This window comes from Indicator indicator, chromosome 5 (genome assembly GCF_027791375.1).
Source record: "Indicator indicator isolate 239-I01 chromosome 5, UM_Iind_1.1, whole genome shotgun sequence".
NCBI classification, from domain to species: Eukaryota; Metazoa; Chordata; class Aves; order Piciformes; family Indicatoridae; genus Indicator; species Indicator indicator.
Window position 1 is genome coordinate 15,594,896 of NC_072014.1, and position 20,767 is coordinate 15,615,662.

At 36.6% G+C, this 20,767-nt stretch overlaps 1 protein-coding gene across 1 annotated transcript in view; it reads right to left on the minus strand.

The window, feature by feature from the left end:
- Nucleotides 1-20,767, minus strand: part of PARD3B (par-3 family cell polarity regulator beta) — a 411,926-nt gene that overhangs the window by 175,412 nt on the left and 215,747 nt on the right. Inside the window, exons 12-15 of the mRNA XM_054381001.1 lie at nt 18,016-18,186; nt 14,517-14,646; nt 8,829-8,928; nt 7,744-7,859 (exon numbers count right to left, since the gene is read on the minus strand). Of these exons, the coding sequence (XP_054236976.1) occupies nt 7,744-7,859; nt 8,829-8,928; nt 14,517-14,646; nt 18,016-18,186 (517 nt within the window). The remainder of the gene's footprint in view (nt 1-7,743; nt 7,860-8,828; nt 8,929-14,516; nt 14,647-18,015; nt 18,187-20,767) is intronic.

Genomic DNA, 20,767 nt, shown 5'->3' on the forward strand with positions numbered 1-20,767 from the left:
CATAATTCTTCCACCTTTGAGGTTTTTTGGTGGTGGTGGTGAAGCATTTCCCCATCTAGAAGTGGCATAAATCACTCCGAGAAATTGTGTCACATGTTGGCTCACAAACATTCCCCTTAAGAGTGCTGCTCACTCTTCTAGGTTTGCCCTGTGGTACTGTGTATAAAGACCACAGGTTTTTATACTAACATCTATAGGAGCAACAAAATATATGTATCAGGAAGGGTAAATCTGCATTGTCTTCAAATATTTTCCTTCAGTAATTCTCACTCTTTGTTTTGCTACTGACAGTGTAACTTTACATAAGGGTCCTATCTCCCCTATTCTGGTGTCACCTGGTTATCCACTATCTTCACTCCTGAAGGATGATGAGTCCTTGATAGACTCATGTTCACTTCAATATTGAAAAAAAAGTGATACTAGGAAAAAACCATGTACATGGGCCAAGGATAAATTATACTTAACTGGTAAAAGAGGTAAATCTTTTCCAAAATGCCATCTAACAACATTTGGGATACCCTACTCAGCACATTCAAAGACAGGAATAAATCACACATAAACCAAGATTCTGGATTCTTTTTTCTCACCTATACAAGGTTTTCTGTAATTAGATTTTTCAGAACAATTTTGTTAGAATTGATTTAATACTTCAATTCAATTGTATTTAGAGAAGGGCCCCAAGGGATACATCTTGTGTGTAAGCACATGAAAATGAAAATGCTAAGCTTGCATCCACTATATTACTATTACTTGTTGAAGGACCAGCGGTATAGTTAATGCTGTCCACTGGACACATTTACCTTTAAATGAAAGGTTTTTCTCCTAGCAGACAATAACATTGTTTTGCAATTTTCCAGCTAGTGTGACACAAATTTCTTCAATTTCTTCCAGTGGTACAACTATTTTTCTTGAAGGTTACACTGATAATTGAGGCCATCACGATTTCTTCTATGCTTTTGTTGTCTTCTCTAATCCTCTCTCACTTCTGCTTCACAGAAACTGTACTGGGCTAAACCTGATCCAACTTTGCCACTACACATCTCCTGCATGTCATTTACACTTCTTGTAAATTGCTAGGGTTAAAGCACTATCTAATCTGTCATTCACTGGTTGATAACACTGATACGGAACAGATTTAAGACAAAGCGTAGGGAACAGATTTATTACAAAAGTGTTCTAGAATGGTACTTCATTATCATCTGTACTTTCTTTCATATAGTAGCTGAACATTAACTTAATAGCTATTTTCTCTCCCTAATGCTTTACTAATATAGGTGCATTAAAAGATTCACTTTTAGTGAAGGTGCACTTCAAACTTTCATTAATGCAGTGTAAGAAGCTCCCAACTCAACCATGTGTAACCATTTCCTCATCTCTATGCTGTGGCTGAAAGCTCATGGGTTGAGACAACAGTTTAATAACTAAAATAAAATAACAATAGTAATAATAATAATAATAAAAAATTATGGCGATTATAATAGTAGTAGTAATGAAAAGGAATGTAACAAAGAGAGAAATAAAACCCAGCAAAGACACGTGATGCACAATGCATTTGCTCACCACATGCTGACTGATGCCTGAGCAGTGATCCACCCCTCAGCCAACTCCCCCCAGTGTATACAGTGAACATGAGAGAGAGAGTGGTTGGCCATTGGAATGTGCTGCCCAGGGAGGTGGTGGAGTCACCATCCCTGGAGGTGTTCAAGAGGGGATTGGACGTGGCACTTGGTGCCATGGTTTAGATAGCCATGAGGTTTAGGGTGACAGGTTGGAATCGATCTTTGAAGTCTCTTCCAGCCTTCTTGATTCTATGATTCTATGATGTTCTGTGGTAGGGAATATCCCTTTGCCTAGTTTGGGTCAGCTGTCTTGGCTGTGCTCCCCACAAGCTTCTTGTGCTCCTGTACACATTATAGAATGGTCCAGGCCGGAAGGGACCTCCAAAGGTCATCTAGTCTGACCTCCCCGCAGTCAGTAGGGACAGCCTCAACTAGACCAGGCTGCCCAGGGCCTCGTCTTACCTTCAATATCGCCAGGAAGAGGCCTCAACCACCTCCCTGGGAAACCTGTGCCAGTGTTCCACCACACTCATAGCGAAGAACTTCTTCCTGATAGCCAACCTAAATCTGTTCTCCTCTATTTTGAAGCCATTGCCTCCTGTCCTGTCACTGCAGGCCCTTGCAAACAGTCTCTCTCCTCCTTCCTGTAGGCCCCCTTTAGGTACTGGAAGGCTGCTATCAGGTCTTCCCAGAGCCTCCTCTTCTCCAGGCTGAACATGGGAAGCTGAGAAGTCCTTTATGCCTCAGCAACAACTAAAAATCCTCAGTATATTATCACCATTCTTCTCATACTGAATCCAAAATACAGCACTATTTTAGCAACTAAGAAGCGAGCTGCTGAGAAGAAAATTAGTTCTATCCCAGGTGTAACCAGGGCACTCTGTTACCATCACAGCTCATACAACGCTCTCAGTCTGCTCCACGACAAACTTCCCTGAATCTTAGAAGATTTCTACAAAACCAGTCCAAAGAGTTGGCATTCCCTCCTGCCCCCTTCTGCTTTTATGCAACAGTTCACCTTCCTCTCAATTGCATCAACACGGATTTAGTGTAAAACTGAGGAATGGAATTTGCCTTCCTTTTCATACAGAATAAAGCTAATTTCAGTCTCATTTCAATTCACAGTGTCCCTATCAGTTAAATAAATTATTTTGTCTCATGCTCTACTTACAGTTCTCACAAACAGAAATTTGAAAGGCATTTAAACTAAGAAAACTACGTCACGTTCATTTCTAAAAATTTATTCTGCAGAGTAGCCTCAGAAAACATACATCTGACAGTAGTAGAAAGTTACTCATGGCACAACCTAGAACGATTTTCAAATTTCTTTTGGCCTTTGATCCCAAGGACAGAGTCATGAGAAGTATCAGTTTTCCTAAACCAAAAACATTTTTATTTTGGAAAAGTCTTTCTATTCAATAGATGATTTCTTAAATTACTGTTGTAAACCATTATCATTGAAAAGCCTGTTAGAATTTTGAGCCGTCTTCTTTTCTGTTTCCTCATTAACGTTCTGATGAATTTTACTATCTCCTAAATACAGTTCTGAAGTTGGTTTCAACTCAAAAGAATCCAACGAATGCACTCTAGACAACATAGTTAACAAAATTGTGACTTTAAAATATCAAATCACTTTTTCTCCCATTAATACCATAACTCTCACTAGGGACCTCCCAAAAGGTATTGTTTTAATTATATCCAATGCAAAACATGAGGGTGAAAAGTAACATCCATAGCTCTGTCTGGTCCTCATTTGGTTATGTTTTGAGATACTTATTTCAATATCCAAAATTACATTCAGAATAAGACAAATGTGGTTCAGAGGAAACCATGAAGCAGCTAATAGCTAGTAGCATCTTGATTGCATTTTCCACATCCTTCTGGATGTGAGACTGCTTTCTCTGTGTTTCAAAGTCTTCTAAAAGTATGAACTGTAATCAAGTGCTTCCCTTCAATAACAAAGAAATTAGCATTTAGTGAAATATGGGCTTCCTTGCAGAATATTCCTTACCTTACATCTTGCATGCATTCACTTGCTAATTATTCCTAAATACATAAATAAGTTGGATGATATCTTTAATAAATATGCCCCAAGGTTAAGGGATTCTGACTATGTCTAATGACATTTTAGCAAATAATATTTCACTCACATTTAAACTCAAGTAAAGGACATTTTCATTTCTTCAGGCTGTAGAGCTTAATCAGATAAGACCTACAGGTTTTTGCTTTTTATGGGGAAAGTAAGGGGGAGTTGAACAGTACCTTGGGATACTGGTCATGGGTTATTATACCAATATCCTCACATATATATCTACATAGCACTTTGCCTGTATAGATACACAACTAAATTGCTATATACTCGTATGATTCGATTTCACGTTGCTTCAGGTTAAAACAAGCCACACTTTCATGCATTTGTACACAATTCCCATGGTTGTAGATTTTACTGTACATTTATTCATAGCCCAAATCATTCCTGTGCATAAAGCCTTATGGAAAGGAAGGGTGTTCGAGATAAACAATAAAACACCTTCTTTCTTTTTCTTAGAGAGCACTGATTTTCACCTTCTGATATAACCTTGTTTTTTTAAAAAAAACCCAACATACTGCCACTTATTCTCTACAAAAATTACCTTTTTAATACAGTTAAAAGACAAAACAAACACTACTACAAATGGATTCTGATGAATTACTACATAGGAATTCTCCTCTAAACAACTGCGGTAATCCATGGGGAAATGTGTGAGTGTAGAAGGTTGTTAAAGGAAAGGGAAAAAAAAAAATCACCTTTCCAATGACTTGTATAGAAGCCATTATTTCTTCTTTTTTTTCAGTCTGCCCTTAAATTTCAAAGAAGTGTGCCACTTAAGTGGGAAGGGACAACACAACATCTATCTTTAGTATTTCTGATTTTTTTGCACTTATTTCTAACACTATGCTTTAAGCACAAGTCCAAACTTGGCATGCAAAGTCAGATTTCACCCATCTTTATTTCCTGACAGTATTCACTGAGGACATTACTTAATGATGACAACAACAATAATAATAGTTTTGTAAATAGATATGACTGAAAAACATATTAAGTACTTAAAGGTTTCTGGGTCTAAAAATATATGTAACTGAAAAGTTAAACATCTATGTTAAATGGGTTTCTATGTGAATCTATGTAATTATAGACAGGTCTTAACAGATTTGCTTCTTTTGTGTACATCAACCCTCAAAGACAGAAAGACTCTCAGTACACCATTTCATTAGCTCCCTAATTTAATGAGTTTCCTATTTTTTCATAAGGTTCACAATCTAGCAATATGTGTATTCTCAAGTCTCTCATGTTTAAAATTTCCTGTTATCTGTCTTTGATGGTCCTTCCGATGGTGATACTATTATGTAATCCATGCCTCTGCAATCTTATAATTAGGCAATGGATGCATTATACACATTTCAAGGTAAACTTGAGTGTTTCATAAATGAATAGTAGTACAGATTTCTCATTTGTGTCCTGTTTTGCACCAATTCTATTGTCCACCGAGTTCACGATGTTATTCTTGTGTACAGACAACCAGGTGATTTCTGGACCTCGTAACCTGAAAGGCTGGTTATATCTTCTCAGATTTGCAGAGACACCTGATTCAAAGACAACTCGATTTAGAAGGAAAGAACCTGCATCTAAGTCACATTTTGTAAGGTCTCCTCCTGGGCTCTAATTCTGTGATTTCTTGAGAACAAAAGAGAAGTAATAAGAAGACAGCACCTCGCGACTACTGGAGAAAAAAGGCCTAGCAGTTACACAGGTACTTGCAGATAGGGGACACCTCTTTGCTACTAAAGCTGCTGCACAGTTTCAGTGTGGTACTGAACAATCTTTCTCACAACCTCAGTTCTGGGTCTGGAAGATGAAGACAGCAGCAGCTGCCATGCTTGGTGGTTTTTTGTGGCAAACAATGCACTGAAATCATTAATGGGTACACAGCTGCACGTTGGGGTAGGTTACAATTGGTCATGACTGCAGTTCAGTAATGAGTGAAATATGTAACTTTCCTTCCTCGAAAATGCATTTTGATGTGTCTATTATATGAATGCTCTTCTTGGAAGCACAGTTTTATATACTAAATTATTGTGATTTTATTTGCACTAGAAGCATTTTATTTTCTAGTTACTTCAATTCAGATTTTCATGGCTCTTTTCCTTTCACTCTTCCAGCCAGAAACATCCAGTTACATTTTTTCAAAAGGTGGAAGGTTGAACATGGTACTTCACTGCTTGCTTGAGAACAACTGCAAAATTCTTAGCTTTCATCTTTCCCAGTTTCTGTATTTGCCAAACAATCTTCCTTTATCTGTTGTTGGTTACACAACACAGATGGGTGTGGTTATTTCACAGTCCCTCCAGTTCTTTAAATTACTATTTCAGGAAATAGATTTACCTTCATATCACCCTATATGGGAAGGATAAAACATGAGTGCCTCCAATTAGACTGATTGTTCTCCCTTTTGTTTTTTGGTGGGGGTTTTTTTGTTGGTTTGGGTTTTTTGTTTTGTTTTGGTTTTTTACGTTAACAGAAGGAGAAGTATTCTAAACAGTTACCTTCTACAAGCAATATTTTTTAAGGATCCTAGAGACATCTTCATACTCAAATTTTATCTTATTTTTGTACCCAATTTTATTTCAGTTTTAAACCACTGATTTAGTCACTAATATACATTCTCAAAGCATTGTTTGTGTGTCAAATGAAGATTACTTAAATGAATTTGAATCTCACAATATAGATGAACACAGACAAGGACAGGAGGGAGTACAAGTTGCTTGGTAGTTCTGAATATGCTCTCAAGTGCACTCCTGTTGCCTGATTTTACATTGCTGCTTGTGAGAATTCTTTATAGTGAGTTCTGTGGGAGATCTGAGTAAATCTTTCTAAAGAAGACTCAGTAAAGCTGAACATTATTTTTTTCTACTACAGTACATAAAATACAGATTTTGACTTAAGTGCGTAAAGCTTATTCCTTTGTTAAGGAGGATTTCCACTCATTAGAAAGTATCTGATGTATCACTTTTCATCAAAAAAGTGCAACAGAACTGCAAAAGGACACATTTCTGCTGTAGTCATGCAGTTGCTTTAAAATTCTGCCTTATGAACTCATCCAAATAAATTCTTACCCATTCATTATGCATGAATAACTTTTTGACTTTCTTTGCACTCCATTAGAGGAGCACATATATTTTATGTTACATTAAAATATGACATTAAGATGACAATAAAAATCACTATACAAAACCTAAGATCAATCCAGAACATTTCAGGGAAAAAAATATCAGCACCAACAAAAAACGATCTTGAAACTATGTGTGAAATGTACAAAATTTGATCTAACAAAACACACAAATCTATAATTGAAGACATCCTAATGTTAGGTCTCAAAGTTACTGCATTAACATTTGCATTTGAAAAAAATAAAGAATTGCCACAAAGCAGAATTAAAAAGAAGAAAAGCTTATTTGGTTTTCTTTAAGGCTTAAGAACATAGTGAATTTTTCCTTGAACTCTCATTAAAACATGACTCGGTTTTCAACTACAATAACACTTCAATCTTCCACCCACCAACACTTCCCTGGTATTGAAAGAAACATTTACTTTCTGCGTCACCCACCCTGCAAGATTTTCTCCACAGCATTGATGGGTAGAGCACCATAACCTTACCACTCTTCAAGCATTTATAAAGATCTACTGCAACACTTTGATTGCCTCTGTTTGTCATTGTCAATGAAGAAATACACAACTTGTCTTAGGAAGGTTAGCCTTTGTCCAGTGCAGTTTTGCAATCATTTATATTCTACACAAAAATGACTTTTGTTATTGCTGTTTTGCTATTTTTTAGACATATAAAACTTGCACTGCAATTCTTTCTGCTCATTTTTACAAACACTCCCTCTTTTCCTCAGCTAAGATTTCAATACAATGGATGGAATGGCCTTTGTTAAAAACAAATAATAAATCTTTCTTCAGCTTCAATAAAAAGGGGACTTGCAATTAGATGCTACAGGAGGCTGATCATTGTCCTTATCACTGTAGCTCTTCTACAGAACTTACTCCCTGATGTTTGTGTTTAAGAAACAAAAGCAAGAAACTGAGATAGTGCAGATTGGCTAAGACTAAAAAGCTGACCTATGCCACCCCATCCCTTCTTACCCAGATCCATGCTTTTTGAGGCTTTCAGATTAATTGATTCAGGCTGCTTGGCTGGTGTCAAAGATCTGAAGTGGATGTGCTGATCTGTTAAACGCACTGCTGAATTTATCATAGGGCTGCAGAAAAAAAAAAAACAAATGTGAAATATTTAGACACTAGTTTAGAAGTGAACTAATTAAAGCATACACAAATACACATTTCTTCTTCCATTTGCTTGTAGCCAAGCCATGCATTTTAAAATCAGTTATTGATCCTTCTTCTTTTCTGAGAATTAACACAGTTTTTTTTAAGCACAGATGAAAATAGAAATGTAATTGCTTTTAAACAGTTAATATTTTATGTACAAGAAGAGGAATATATGTGGCTTTTTTTTCAATATATACTTTTTTTTTTATTTTGCATTTTGCTAGTTCTATTTAACCACTGCATTTACACCATGGTAGAGAAAGTAGAAAAAAATCTGCCAAAATACCTGGATCAATTATATTTCACCTGCTAATATAAAGTTATTTTACAGTCTTGCACCATTTCTACAGAGGCTGGAGCCTGGAGGGGTCTTATGGAGAATGTCACAACACTCTGAAGAATTACAAAGTATTATGGTTTGGGTTTTAGTGCTGTTGTTTGTTTGGGGTTGGGTTTTGCTGTGTGGATTTTTTTTGTTGTGTGGTTTCTGTTAAAAATCTTTTCTGTCTTTTATTATTCTCTGATGTACCAACTGTTTGCTTGTGGTTGTGTGGTTTATTTGATGTCAGGCACTGCATCTATCTATAGCACCATTAATATAGTTTTACATATACTTTTTAAAATTGGGATTATGTTTTGGGATTCTTTTTGTTTTACTGAACACATACTGGGAATTGTGATCCATATAGCATGGATAGCAGGTGTACTGTAGTTTATGAATAATGGAAATGAACAATGCACTAAATGCTGAACATTCCCAGTTTATATTAAAGGATCATCCAGGTGGCTAAAAACAACGGTACAAATTCTTACAAAACCAACAGTTATTTTCAAGTCAGTTAGAACTACTATCACAACCACTAATGAGCACTAATTATTAAGAGTATCTGAAGTCCAACCTATGAGTATAATCCTCATCCAGTAGATCTTCGCTGGGATGTGGTGGGAGAGGTGGAGGGGTTTCATTTTCACCATTGCCACGCTCAGACACTGGCAACTCTGAAATAAAATTTTAAAGGCATTAAATAAGCTGCAGAAACAAGTACATTACACCAGTTCACTGATCAACGACTGGACTTGAAGGCCTCAAGCAATACTGAAGAGATTCACAAATTATTTAAATCCCTAAACTAACTAAACTAGAATTAAAATCACACCAAGCAGAAAATATAGCCCTTGGGATTTCCTGAAGAGCTGATTTTCAGATTTGCATATGCATAATTAAAGATAAATACAGGGAAACTTTGTGCTTATAGTGAAGTTGAGTGCAAGGCACAAATTGCTTTACTCCCTTTGAGTGGATTTTCACTTCTACATAGCATCATCCTAATGAATTGTAGGTTTAGGCTTTCATTCCCTTTGATGAGGAGCGTTTACTTCCTTTCATGTACAGAAGGCAACCAAATTTGCAGCAAAAAGTCCAGAATAAGAATAATTTCTGTTATCCCATGGCAAGAGGAGCATTTCTGAATGATAGTCTTAATTTTTCTACCATTGCAACAATTACTTCTTTACCTTTGCAGAAGGCATTCAAGCTCACCCTAGAAAATTATTCTGCACAAACAAAAACATGAACTACTCAATTAAACCATTCAGTGGTTTGTTTGCTAAGCAACAGCACTTACATACCTGGCAGTAATTAACACAACTGCTGTGCTTGCTGTAGGCCAGTTCATTATTGTCCTGTAAATTAATCTCTCAATCTAAAGGTCTAATCTCATAAAAAGTCCCTACATTTTTCAATGCAGAACATGTCTTCAGCCCTCCAAAACTTAACAGCAAACATGGATGCTTAATAATTCCTGGATTTTGATGTCAGGTAAGCTATTTAACAATACTGACATACCACAATTTCTTGTGACCTTTTCTGGTGCATTGAATGTTGCTAGCCTTTTTGCACAATCCTGAATGGAGATACTAATCTAATCTGAAAGAAAAGGGTTTTAAAAGGGTGATCACGGCAGACAGCAACTGAATATTAGATAAGGGCACTGACATAGTTCCTTAAAAGCAAACAAGCAAGCAAAAACCTAATAAACCCACACTATTAGCTCAAGAATCTTAGAAAAACTCTATTGGCTGAATAGCCTCATAAAGATCAGAAAGATAAGAAACAGTTTATACCATGTATCTCAGAAGAAGTGAGCACGTCATCTGAAGAAAGTGAAGGTGAGCATATGCTTAAAAAAAGTTCTAATGAGACCTTAAAAATATCAACTGCCAGTCTGACAGAGAAAACAGGTACACTACCTAACACACATGCACACTGGCTTCTTGTGTTATGATGATGCTATTCCAGGTTGCAATTTAAGGACAGGAAGCAGACATGAGGAGAAAATGGCCAGTATTTATAGTAAAGAGAATTTAGAACAAAGGGAAACTTGTGCTGTTCAATGTAATTAAATTATGTGAAAGATGAGTCAGAAGATGAAAAAACAAATATTCTCACAAAAATACTCAGAACTAGCAAAAATAAGCATACTATGAAGCTCTGGAAAGAGATTGCCAGAGATTAAGTGAGAAATGTAGGCGACATTCTCTGTCAGTGACTGCAAAGTGATACACATGGGAGTACAGCAAAACTCTTGACATATACACAAAGGCCATTACTTGAGTGATTCCCACGCTGGAACAATACAATAGAAGTGTACTGATTCGTTCTTTCAGTATATGCTAAGTGAAGTCTAAAGGAAAAACATATTTAGAGCCTTAAGAAAAGTCTAAACACCATCTAGAACATATGGTTAATGGTGTGCCTAATTTTTATATAGCATCTAAGGTTTCATTCCTCCAGTCTGAAAAAGGATGTAGTACCACTCAAAAACACGTTGGAAAAACTGGTAATAGTAGTCGGACGCATGTAGAAGCATTCTTAGAAGGTACACAGACTAGGGTTTGTTGGTTTTAAAGTAAGAAATGATACAAGGGGATACAAGAGGATCATATGAAATTGTAAAAGCTATGCATAAGGTAAAAAGGAAGCTCTCACTGACTGCCTCATACACAGCAACTAGAAGGTACTCGGTTAACTACTACCACACAGCACACCTAGAACAAACACCAGGTAGTATTTTTTTCCCGTGGAATTAAATCATCGAACTTGTTGCCATTAGGATGTTTTGGAAACCAAATTTTTGAAAAATATTATGAAATGAACTAAAAATTAGAGAGGTATCAATGGTACAATTGTCTAGTCAGAACCTCTGATTTAGGAAGTCCCTGAACCACTGACTGAAGTAGGAAATAGATGCTTGATGAAAGGAAAAAAATGAAACAAAAGAAAAAAAAAATCACATCACATATACACTGTACTTTACCCAATTTGAACAGCCTCTGAGCATATTGTATAGTTATATTAACTTTGATTCACAGCAATTGATAAGCCATTTCACAAAGGTTGTTTGGTAATGGGTTACCACTGACATTTTTCTTGCAGTACACACACAGTACATGCAGAAAAATGTCAGACTTCCCGAGCGAATCAGAAATGATCACAAGGTGCTATAGCTCCCAGCAAAGTGGGAGCAGTAGCAAAAGAATTTAACCTAAGAGGCAGTCACTGGCTCCCTGTTCAAGACCTCAGGAAATTATTTTCACAGATCTAGAGAGATAGAGGAAACAGCTAAGCCACTAAATAAATTGCACTGAATTTTCAGATATTAAACAGTTTAGGAGGAAAATAATTGAATCTAAAAGATACATGTAATGTTTAAAGCAAAATTTAGACACTGATTTAAAATTTCACTTAATTTTCTATCTTGACGTTACCACTCATATGAAAACAGAGATGCTTTACAACCTTGAAGACTTGGCAATCTGTGGTAGTAGAACTTATGATTATTCCTACTACTTAACCAGACAGATGACAGCATTTCCCCTATAACCATTTATAATGTAGGATTATAAGAAATATATAAGAACCTCTAATGAAACACATTCCAGTAATCTTTCAACAGAAATGTAAAGCTGCTGGCACTGAAGTATCAATTCTCAAAGAGGTTGTTCTAAAAAACACTGAATCTGTGCAACAGCTTGGCAGCAAAGGAAGTGAGGACCTGAAGGCAGCAAATATTATTCATGCAAAAATAGAACAAACATTGGCATTTCAATACTGGATCAGTATCCCCTCCCCCTTTATTTAAATATCCAGAGGCAAGACAAAATGTAATGTCTTGGCTATAACCACTTTTCCCCAGACATTAGTTTTTCTTTCTCATGTATAATAAAAAAGACTCTTAAAACAGACAGCAATATTAGCAGACCAAGCTTCAATGTATTTTTGCTGAGCTTTTATAAGATTTTTATTGGTAGGAGCAACGAATGATACTGCAAATAGCTTGTTAGAAAACATTAATTGAGAAAGTGACATTTTATTAAATGCAATAGAGTGCCTGTCATTAAATTCTTAGATTAGATTCTCTATGATGTTAAAAATCTCTTCCATCTTTTATTATTCTCTGTAAAAGTGCACCAACTGTACTTCCATGTACAAGATGTGGGTAGTACACCGTAAGAACGTACAAGGGAGTGCTCCTGCCAGTCACAAGAAGCTTACCATGTCTGTGACTCACATCCTTCGAGACAGACAACCTAAAGTTCATAACTGAACTAAATGAAGGCTGTGCATAGGCGTAGTGTTATGACTTTACAGATGCCTTGAAAGACTGATAACAAAACTTTGTAAGGAACAATGTAAAAAAAATTCTAAAACAACTCTGGTAAACAAATGACAAACTCATATGGAAAGTAGAATGAGTAATTAGCTCAATAATAATTCATACTATGACTTCAAAATTAGAGAAAGATTTCTACAGGGTGCAGGACTACAATAAGCCCAAAGCATCTTTCACCAAGAACATTTCAGATTGGAGCCCTACTTCAGACACCCAGCTGCTGAAAGTGCCTGTGAAGTTCTCCATTAAGATCACTTAATTTTACTTATTAGATGGCAAATATTCAACAGAAATTGCAATACAATGATACATCTTGCGTTAGAAACGTCTTTGTCATCTGTTGGCCACTGACTCCAATTCCAAATTGCTCCCAGTCCACGGCTGTAAAGCCCCAACTGTGCCAAATGCTCCCTGACAATGGCCATCAGCAGCACTCTAGAGCGTCCTATCCACAGCAGACACATGTTCTGTTTCAAGGCCACCAGAGGTTTTTGCTAGAATGCTTCCTCACCATCATTCTTCAAGTAAAAAGATGAAAAGGATTTTATGAATGGGCAGCAAACTAATCATCTTCATTTTTTGATTGCAGTTGGGAAAATCCTTATCTGAAACTACAGCTCTTCCACGTATTTTGTTCTGAACTTTAAGTGACAAATTACCTGTTGCCGTTTACCTGTACCAAAGACTCTGAAGCAGTTGCTTATATGTTTTCTAAGGGCATGTTTAAAGGTATTTGCTATTTTCTGATCCTTTGGCAGCAACTAATTCTACAGGGCAGGCTAGCTCTGAGGATGACCCCTTCTCTCCTGTAACTACAGAATTGGTATGAATTCAAGAAAAAATAAATATAAGGGTAGATCTAAACAAAAGGTTCTGATCTTTGAATATTTACAGTGCTAAAGTCTACATCTTTGCCTGCAGTCCCATTGTCAAAATATTGATGTCAACACAAATTATTTACTCCTAAATTATAAGAGAGTTTCTCTTGAGCTTTAGTGATATGAGTTTTTTGGGGGGTTTTGTTTAAAACTGCTCCACACAGTCATCCCAGCAGCCTGTGAAATTATTTTTGCAGGTCATCCAGCTTCCACAGTTGTCGAGGGAAGTGGGAAAAATCATGCATAATTCAACATCACCAATGAAAATCTTTTTTTCCCTACTGAAGGATATTTAAGTATGTGCTTGGCTTGAAGGATAAGAGCACACTTAAAAGGATAAGGGGTCAAGACCATCTCTAATACTAACACTTTTCAAGTAACTAGTACCTTGCTCTGTCAGGTGTAAATTGTACAGGTAGTACAGTATGCAGTGAGAAATAAAAGAAGACAGGAAAATAAATGGCCTTTAAACCTCCTACTTATATGCTTACATATGCTCATACACATAGGGTTTCTTTGTACAATGCACATGTCTGTCTATTTTTTTTAATGTGTTCACTAATATAATTCCAATTTGTAAATTAAGAGAATGTTCATAACCTTTGAACAATTTTTATCTTTAAGTCTAAAAAAGCAAGTGTACTTTATGAATATCATGCTTTTGTAGAAACTCATTTAGCTTATAATAACCTGGGATATAATTGAAGAATTCAATGCAAAAATCATTGCACTCATTAAGAGTATATAGAAAATAAACATTTTGACAACATATATTTTGCACTCATCATTTGTTTTTTATCCAACCTTACGTGTTGGGGCAGCGAGCTAGAAACTGTTACTTAAAGTGGAATTTGTGCCAGGAATCTAATTCACAACTTCTGAGTCAGCTCTCCCACCCTCCCTGGATCTTCAAGCCTCAAAGTAACAGTGTGTGCACTTACTCTAATTAACTGCTTTTCTAGGGGCTGTGAATTTCAAAAACCAAAACCCCAAAGCACTTTCTTTCAGCAAAGAAAAGAGGATGTCTAGAGACTACCTTTTATTCTTTCCTGAGGACTGCATGTTACGAACTGCTGAAGAACAGCATCGTTGTGTCGGGAAGCAGCTGCAAAGTTATGACTCCCACCAAACACTGACTTCTGAAAGACTTGCTGGTCTGAGTGATCCTATGGAAAAAATAGAACCACACATTGTAACAAAAAAAATTTACATGTTCAGCAATACAGAGGATCAACCATCACTACAGAGTACACAAATAAAGTGCAATGTACTGTGTTCTCTGTACATTGCTTCCTTTCAAAAGAAAAACTTGAAATGTATCTTCAAAATGACGATTTGTTTTTGCTGACCATGAAATAAGACAATATGCAAGCAATGACAATCATTAAGAATGATGCACAAAAATGAAGACACTTTTTTTTTTTTTTTTTATGACCCACAACTGGCTTCATTCAAATTCTCCATCTGGGAGGGCAGCTTGTGACATTGTCAACACAAGAACATGGGCAATGCCAATGGTATTTTTCTGCCAGCCAGCTGGTTCCCTTCTCTCAGAGACTGAGTGCATATGTTCTGATGATCACACACTAGAGCAGTTTTGCAAGTAAGGAGTTACACCAAACTCCCAAACACAGGTCTTCTGGCTAGCAGCTAAACAAACTCCTGTCACACCTCTAGTCAGCTTTTCTTTTGAGACATTTCCCACTCTCCCATACATGCCATATCGCCTAATTTATTCTCCTGAGCAGTTGCTCAAAAGAAAAAAGGTGTGGCAAGGGAGGGGGATAAATCACAGTTTCTAAAACTGGGACAGACCCAGAAAGACGTTTCTGTACTTGTTATTCAGGGAAAACAGAAAACCCACACAGGGGAAATTATGGCTAGTTTTCAAAATAACCTTTATAGTTTCTGTGTTTCTATAGTTTTATATCTGTTTTTTGAAGGAGCCTCCAACTGGCTTCTATTTTTAAAGTGCATGTTCATTATGCCAGCAAATGTTACACTAAATACATCATTCCTTAAATTTCATAGTCACATCTACAGAAGAAATGCATGTATCTAGCCCATGGAATCTCTTTGTAAAATGATGCAAGAGGTTCAATGCATTGGCAAGTACCTGTCTGCAAACCAATACATAAGAAAGGACAGTGTCTTACATCATCTTGCAACCTGCCTTTCAAGATGAATAATATTTTTAAAAAATAAAATAATAATAATAAAACCAAAATAAGAATCGTGATAGAATAGTAACTATTAAAAAGTAATGATAAACCAGGAAAGAATGCACCTCATTAAGCAAATCAATGTCAGGATGCTCTTGGTGACAACATGGCTACAAACGTCCCAGTGGACAGGCAGCACATGCAACATTCTTTCCTCCTCAGAGCAGCATGAGCCATGTGAAAAGACTATTTTGAACCTCTGTACTGAAACACACAAACCACAGAGACACTCACTATGTTGGAAATTCTTTAGTTTATGTAAGATTCCTTGCATTGCAATGTCCACTTACTACTGCTAGCTAAATTAAGCCTTGCAACATTCAAACTACTACTACACTGGCGACTTGTACCCAGTGGGATAGGGAGCCTTAAATTAACAGCAACAACAAATCTGCTTTTCTAGCTCTTTGATAAATGACACAATCAATACCCCAACAACTGATCACTAACCAGCCTAAACAGAGTACTCAGTTTATAAAACATAGCTGTCATGGAAGACCTCCATTAGTGTCCTGACCAATAAAAACAATAATGCATTTCTAGACATATTTCCCTTCTCCCAAGCTGAGATGCAGTACTCAGGAAGCTGTTTTGGGGAAAGGAAAGAATGGGTAACAACCCATTTCTACTATGGTCTCCAGACTCAAATGGAATTACAATCGAACCGAAAGACTATTCTATAAAAATTATTCCTGTCTAAAATGAATTTGATTCAATCAAGGCTTCATTATGCATTCTTCACAGGGCATGAGTCAAGATCATTTACCTTTTTTGGTCATATGGATAATATGCAAAACCGTACACTTAAATATAAAAAGGAGCTTCAAATTTTGATTAGGCCAATGATGACAGAGTAGAAGTTTTGTTAAATTTTTTTTGCTTTGTTAAACAGAGAAAGCTTGCAGGAGTGAGCTTCATTTGAAGGTGAGTTGTCTTTCTTATGTCACAAGTGTGTACAATAAGTACAGCACATATTTTGTAATTCTTCCCTACAACGTAAAGCTGTTACACAGAAATGGGAAGCAAAGATGTGTTTTCCTCTCATACATTCCAGAATTCCTAATGAATATTTGTCATATCTTCCTGGCAGAGTTGACATCAGTGAGGCTTTAGCAAAGTGTTCTCCCAACAAAGTCAGAGCATAAATGTTTGGAAAATACTCTATTCCTAAATCTATTTTTCAATTAATCAAAGATGGCAGTCAATCAAATACGACATTATCAGAAAAATATTAAGAATTACTCATACCAAAAGATGCCCCGCTGATATTTTATGCAAATATACCCACAAACATGATTTTTCTTAACATTTTTAAATGTTCCAAGAATGCTTCTTAAAATAAAAAGATTATTTCAATCTCTTGGAATTCTATACTGGGATTTATTACAACCTTTTATACCACACATCCACTTGTATGTATTTTTATTTTAAGGAACTGTACAGATGTTGAAAAACTGTAAAAATATTTACTCAGGGGCCTAAGTTAAAAGTGAGGTGAGCAGTAATGGCAGCCAGTATACATATGCACATATCATCTATGTAAAGATGAAGAAAGAGTCTGCATATGTGCATGAATTCATGAAAGAGAGGGAGCAAGAGCAATCATAAACCAAATCCTTTTTAAAATAAAAGGTGATTGGCAAACCTCAATTTATACGAGGTCTAGATAACCATTAAAATTTAATTCTTCTCTTATTTTGTTACCTTATTTAAACCAGTTTTATGTTAATCAGCTCAGAAACCCATTAGGGGTGGCCTTCATTTGAACAGGGAAAGTCAAATATTAAATACTTTGAAGGTCAAAAAAAATGAAGATGACAAAAGGTGGGGAACAGGACAGAACCAGAAGAAAGTGCATGAGAAAAAAATTGAGCAAATCGAGATACTAATGAAACTGAAAATCCAAGAGTGAAGTAAAATAAAAGTCACAATAAGATATTAAGGTCTCTAATCATGACAGCAAATCAAATCAGAATTCAAAACATTTGTATCCCAGCTACTGCCTCAAGGAAGTGGCAGATAGTCAAAACTACATCAGCACCCTAATCCTAAATTAATCCTTTTTGGAACTACATTTGCTTTTGTTCTAATATTTGAAGTGAAATAAGAAGTAACTTTCAGCTGATCTCAACAGGAACAGCAAGACCAGGAGATAACAGCTAGAAATGCTTCACGAATCCTGACTCCAGGAAGTCAAGAATTCATTCTACTAAGAGGAGCTCTCTGTGACCAAGACTTTAGCCATCATCTCTTGTATACAACATCAGTGGAATTGGAAAGACATTTATCTAATACAGGCATTTACTGATTCACCTCTGTCTGCACCTCTAGCCTCCGCAGAACTACCAGCTGGATCCTCCCACGAATGTTCCCTTCCATGGACATGGAGCGCCTCAGTGTTTCCATAGCCTCATGATTTGACTTGCCCAGAAGTGACTCCCCATTTACTGCAACAAGCTGATCATTGACTCGCAAACGGCCATCCTACAGGCAAAAAACAGAGACAAAGTTGGGGTTTTTAAATCAAGAATTATTAGGCAGAGGTGCTATGTACAGGAAAGTAAGATGCAGACAAGCAGACACTGCTTTCTAAAATTTAAGAAACAAGAGACTGCATAATGTCAGATCTTAAAAAAAAAAAACAACCCACATATCAAACTGTGTCCATAAATTTACCATCGTTCTCTTTCATTTACAACATTTTGGGAAGAGTTCATGGGGCAATTACAAAGAAAGAAGTGCATGCACATGCTGCTGCTTTCCTCGCATGTACAATTTAATTTGTATCAGCTCTACAAAAGATAACAGGAAAAGGTGGTTTTGGTTAGTTAAAAGGACCCACACCATATAGCTGTTAGTATCTGCTGTGAAATCACTAAGGAGTAGTTCAACATATCTTCCGTGTATTATTATCTGCTAGTAGAGTCTGGTAAGAAACAGCTCAAAAAATATTGTATTATAACCTTTTCAAAAACACCATGCTACTATATGGGGTAGTGCTCTCAGTTCAGAATGGTCACTAAGACTTAAGCATCCTTACTTTAATTAATGCAGCCCATGTATTTTAACATGCAAGCCAGCTGCCAATAAGAAAATTAGGGTTGAGCCATATCAAGTAGCCTATGCTTTGAAAAAGTAATTCAGTTTCACTGCCAAGGTTAACTGACATTCATGGGTGCAAAAAATTGTGAGCACTGCTATTTTGTGATTTAGGAGTCCTATTGCTATTGTCATTACTATCTGTGATTTATTTCTTTTCATAAAAGTATATACCATGGACTTTTCTCTCTTTAACAAGAAAATAAGGTCTATTTAATAAAGATACAAGAGTTTCTTTTAAGCTTCTCAAGATCACAATTATCGGATTCGCATCAGACCTCAAAGAAGGAAGAGAGAGAGTAAGGAACTGAAGACATCCAACATAGAAGTGCAGCGAAGAAAGAATAGCAGGGAAGGAACTTGCACGGAAATACATTGCTCGGTTAAAATGAATCTCATTGTTTCATAAGCTCATTACATATTCTTCACAAGGCACTCATCTGAACTGTTTACATATTCCTTGCACCTGAGCAATCCCAAATATATATATATTTTTTTTCTTGTCACTAAAACGTTCCATTAACTATTCTGCTCTTGCTGCCAAGTCATTTGTGCTCAAGTGATTTACAGGACTTGTGACAAATCCAGCTTTCTTAAGTGTTATTTTTGTTGGAAGTAGGTATCATCATTACCACGGCAGAGTGTGAACGGCCACAGAGCTCATGAACCTCATATATCAGAATCCAAAATAAACTGGGAGGGATAAGACGATGGAAAAAAAGAATTGGGAAACGAGTCACTGAGTGGAAAAAAAAAGAACAGAAATACAACCTTTCTTAGGAAGGTACAGCAATGGAGGGTAGAAAACAGCAATGACATTTGGAAAAGATACTGAAAGCTGTCCCACTCCTCTGCTGATTATTTTCTGCTGCCATAAATTCATGTACAGCCAAAGTCGTTAGGTTAACCCCACCCTTGCTCTACATACAAAATGATTCCATCACACATACTACAGTATAGGGAGAGAAGAGTTAGCATTGTTGAACAGAGTTTTATTATTTGCACATGTTGCACTTCCTCTGTGTTCTATCAAAATTTGCTGAAATTGAGCCATTCACAGCAACATAAGTTTGATGAATAAAGATCTTATTGTTTGTGAGTTTCTGTATGACTTAAAAAATTTTACAGGTCCTCATGTTCTCCTCCCATGGTCCCACAGGTTCTAAGATTGCCTTTTTTTTTGTTTTTCCCTCTCATTTCTGTGGATAAACACCAATGTATAAATATCTGTTAAAGCTTCTAACTAGAGTATATACAAATGCAATGCCAAATGCATCTTGTTGTGACTACTTCTGTTGACTATGCAACCATCCTGAAGACAGTAAGTATTTTTATATGAATTACTGCAGCCTTAGAAAGCACTGAATTGGCAATAATTTTTGTGAGACTTTGTATTTATTTATACATGCCCAGCACAAGAAGGACATGGAATTGTTTGAATGGTTCTAGAGGAGGGCCGTGAAGATGAACTGAGGAGGACTGGAGCACCTCTGCTATGAAGACAAGCTGAGAGTTGGGAGCTGTTCAGCCTGCAGAAGAGAAGACTCTGGAAAGACCTTAAAGCAGCCTTCTGGTATTTGAAGGGGGCCTACAGGACAGCTGGAAATAGACTTTTTACAAAGGCATGCAGTGATAGGATGAAGGGTAATGGCTGCAAACTGAAGGAAGATAGATTTAGATTAGGAAGAAATTCTTCAGCATGAGGGTGGTGTAGCACCCAGAGAAGCTGTGGAGGCTCCAGCCTTGGAAGTGTTCAAAGGCAGATTGGATGGGGCCATGAGCAATCTGGTCTAGTTGACCATGGCAGGGGCATTTGAACTAGAGAACCTTTAAGGTCCCTTCCAACTCAAACCATTCTATGATTCTGTATTTTAATATTGTCAGTTCTTAAAGAATTTCTTCTGATGCATCTCCCTTTTTCCCACTCTGTTACATGCTCCACTTAAATACAAAATTCAACTTGAAA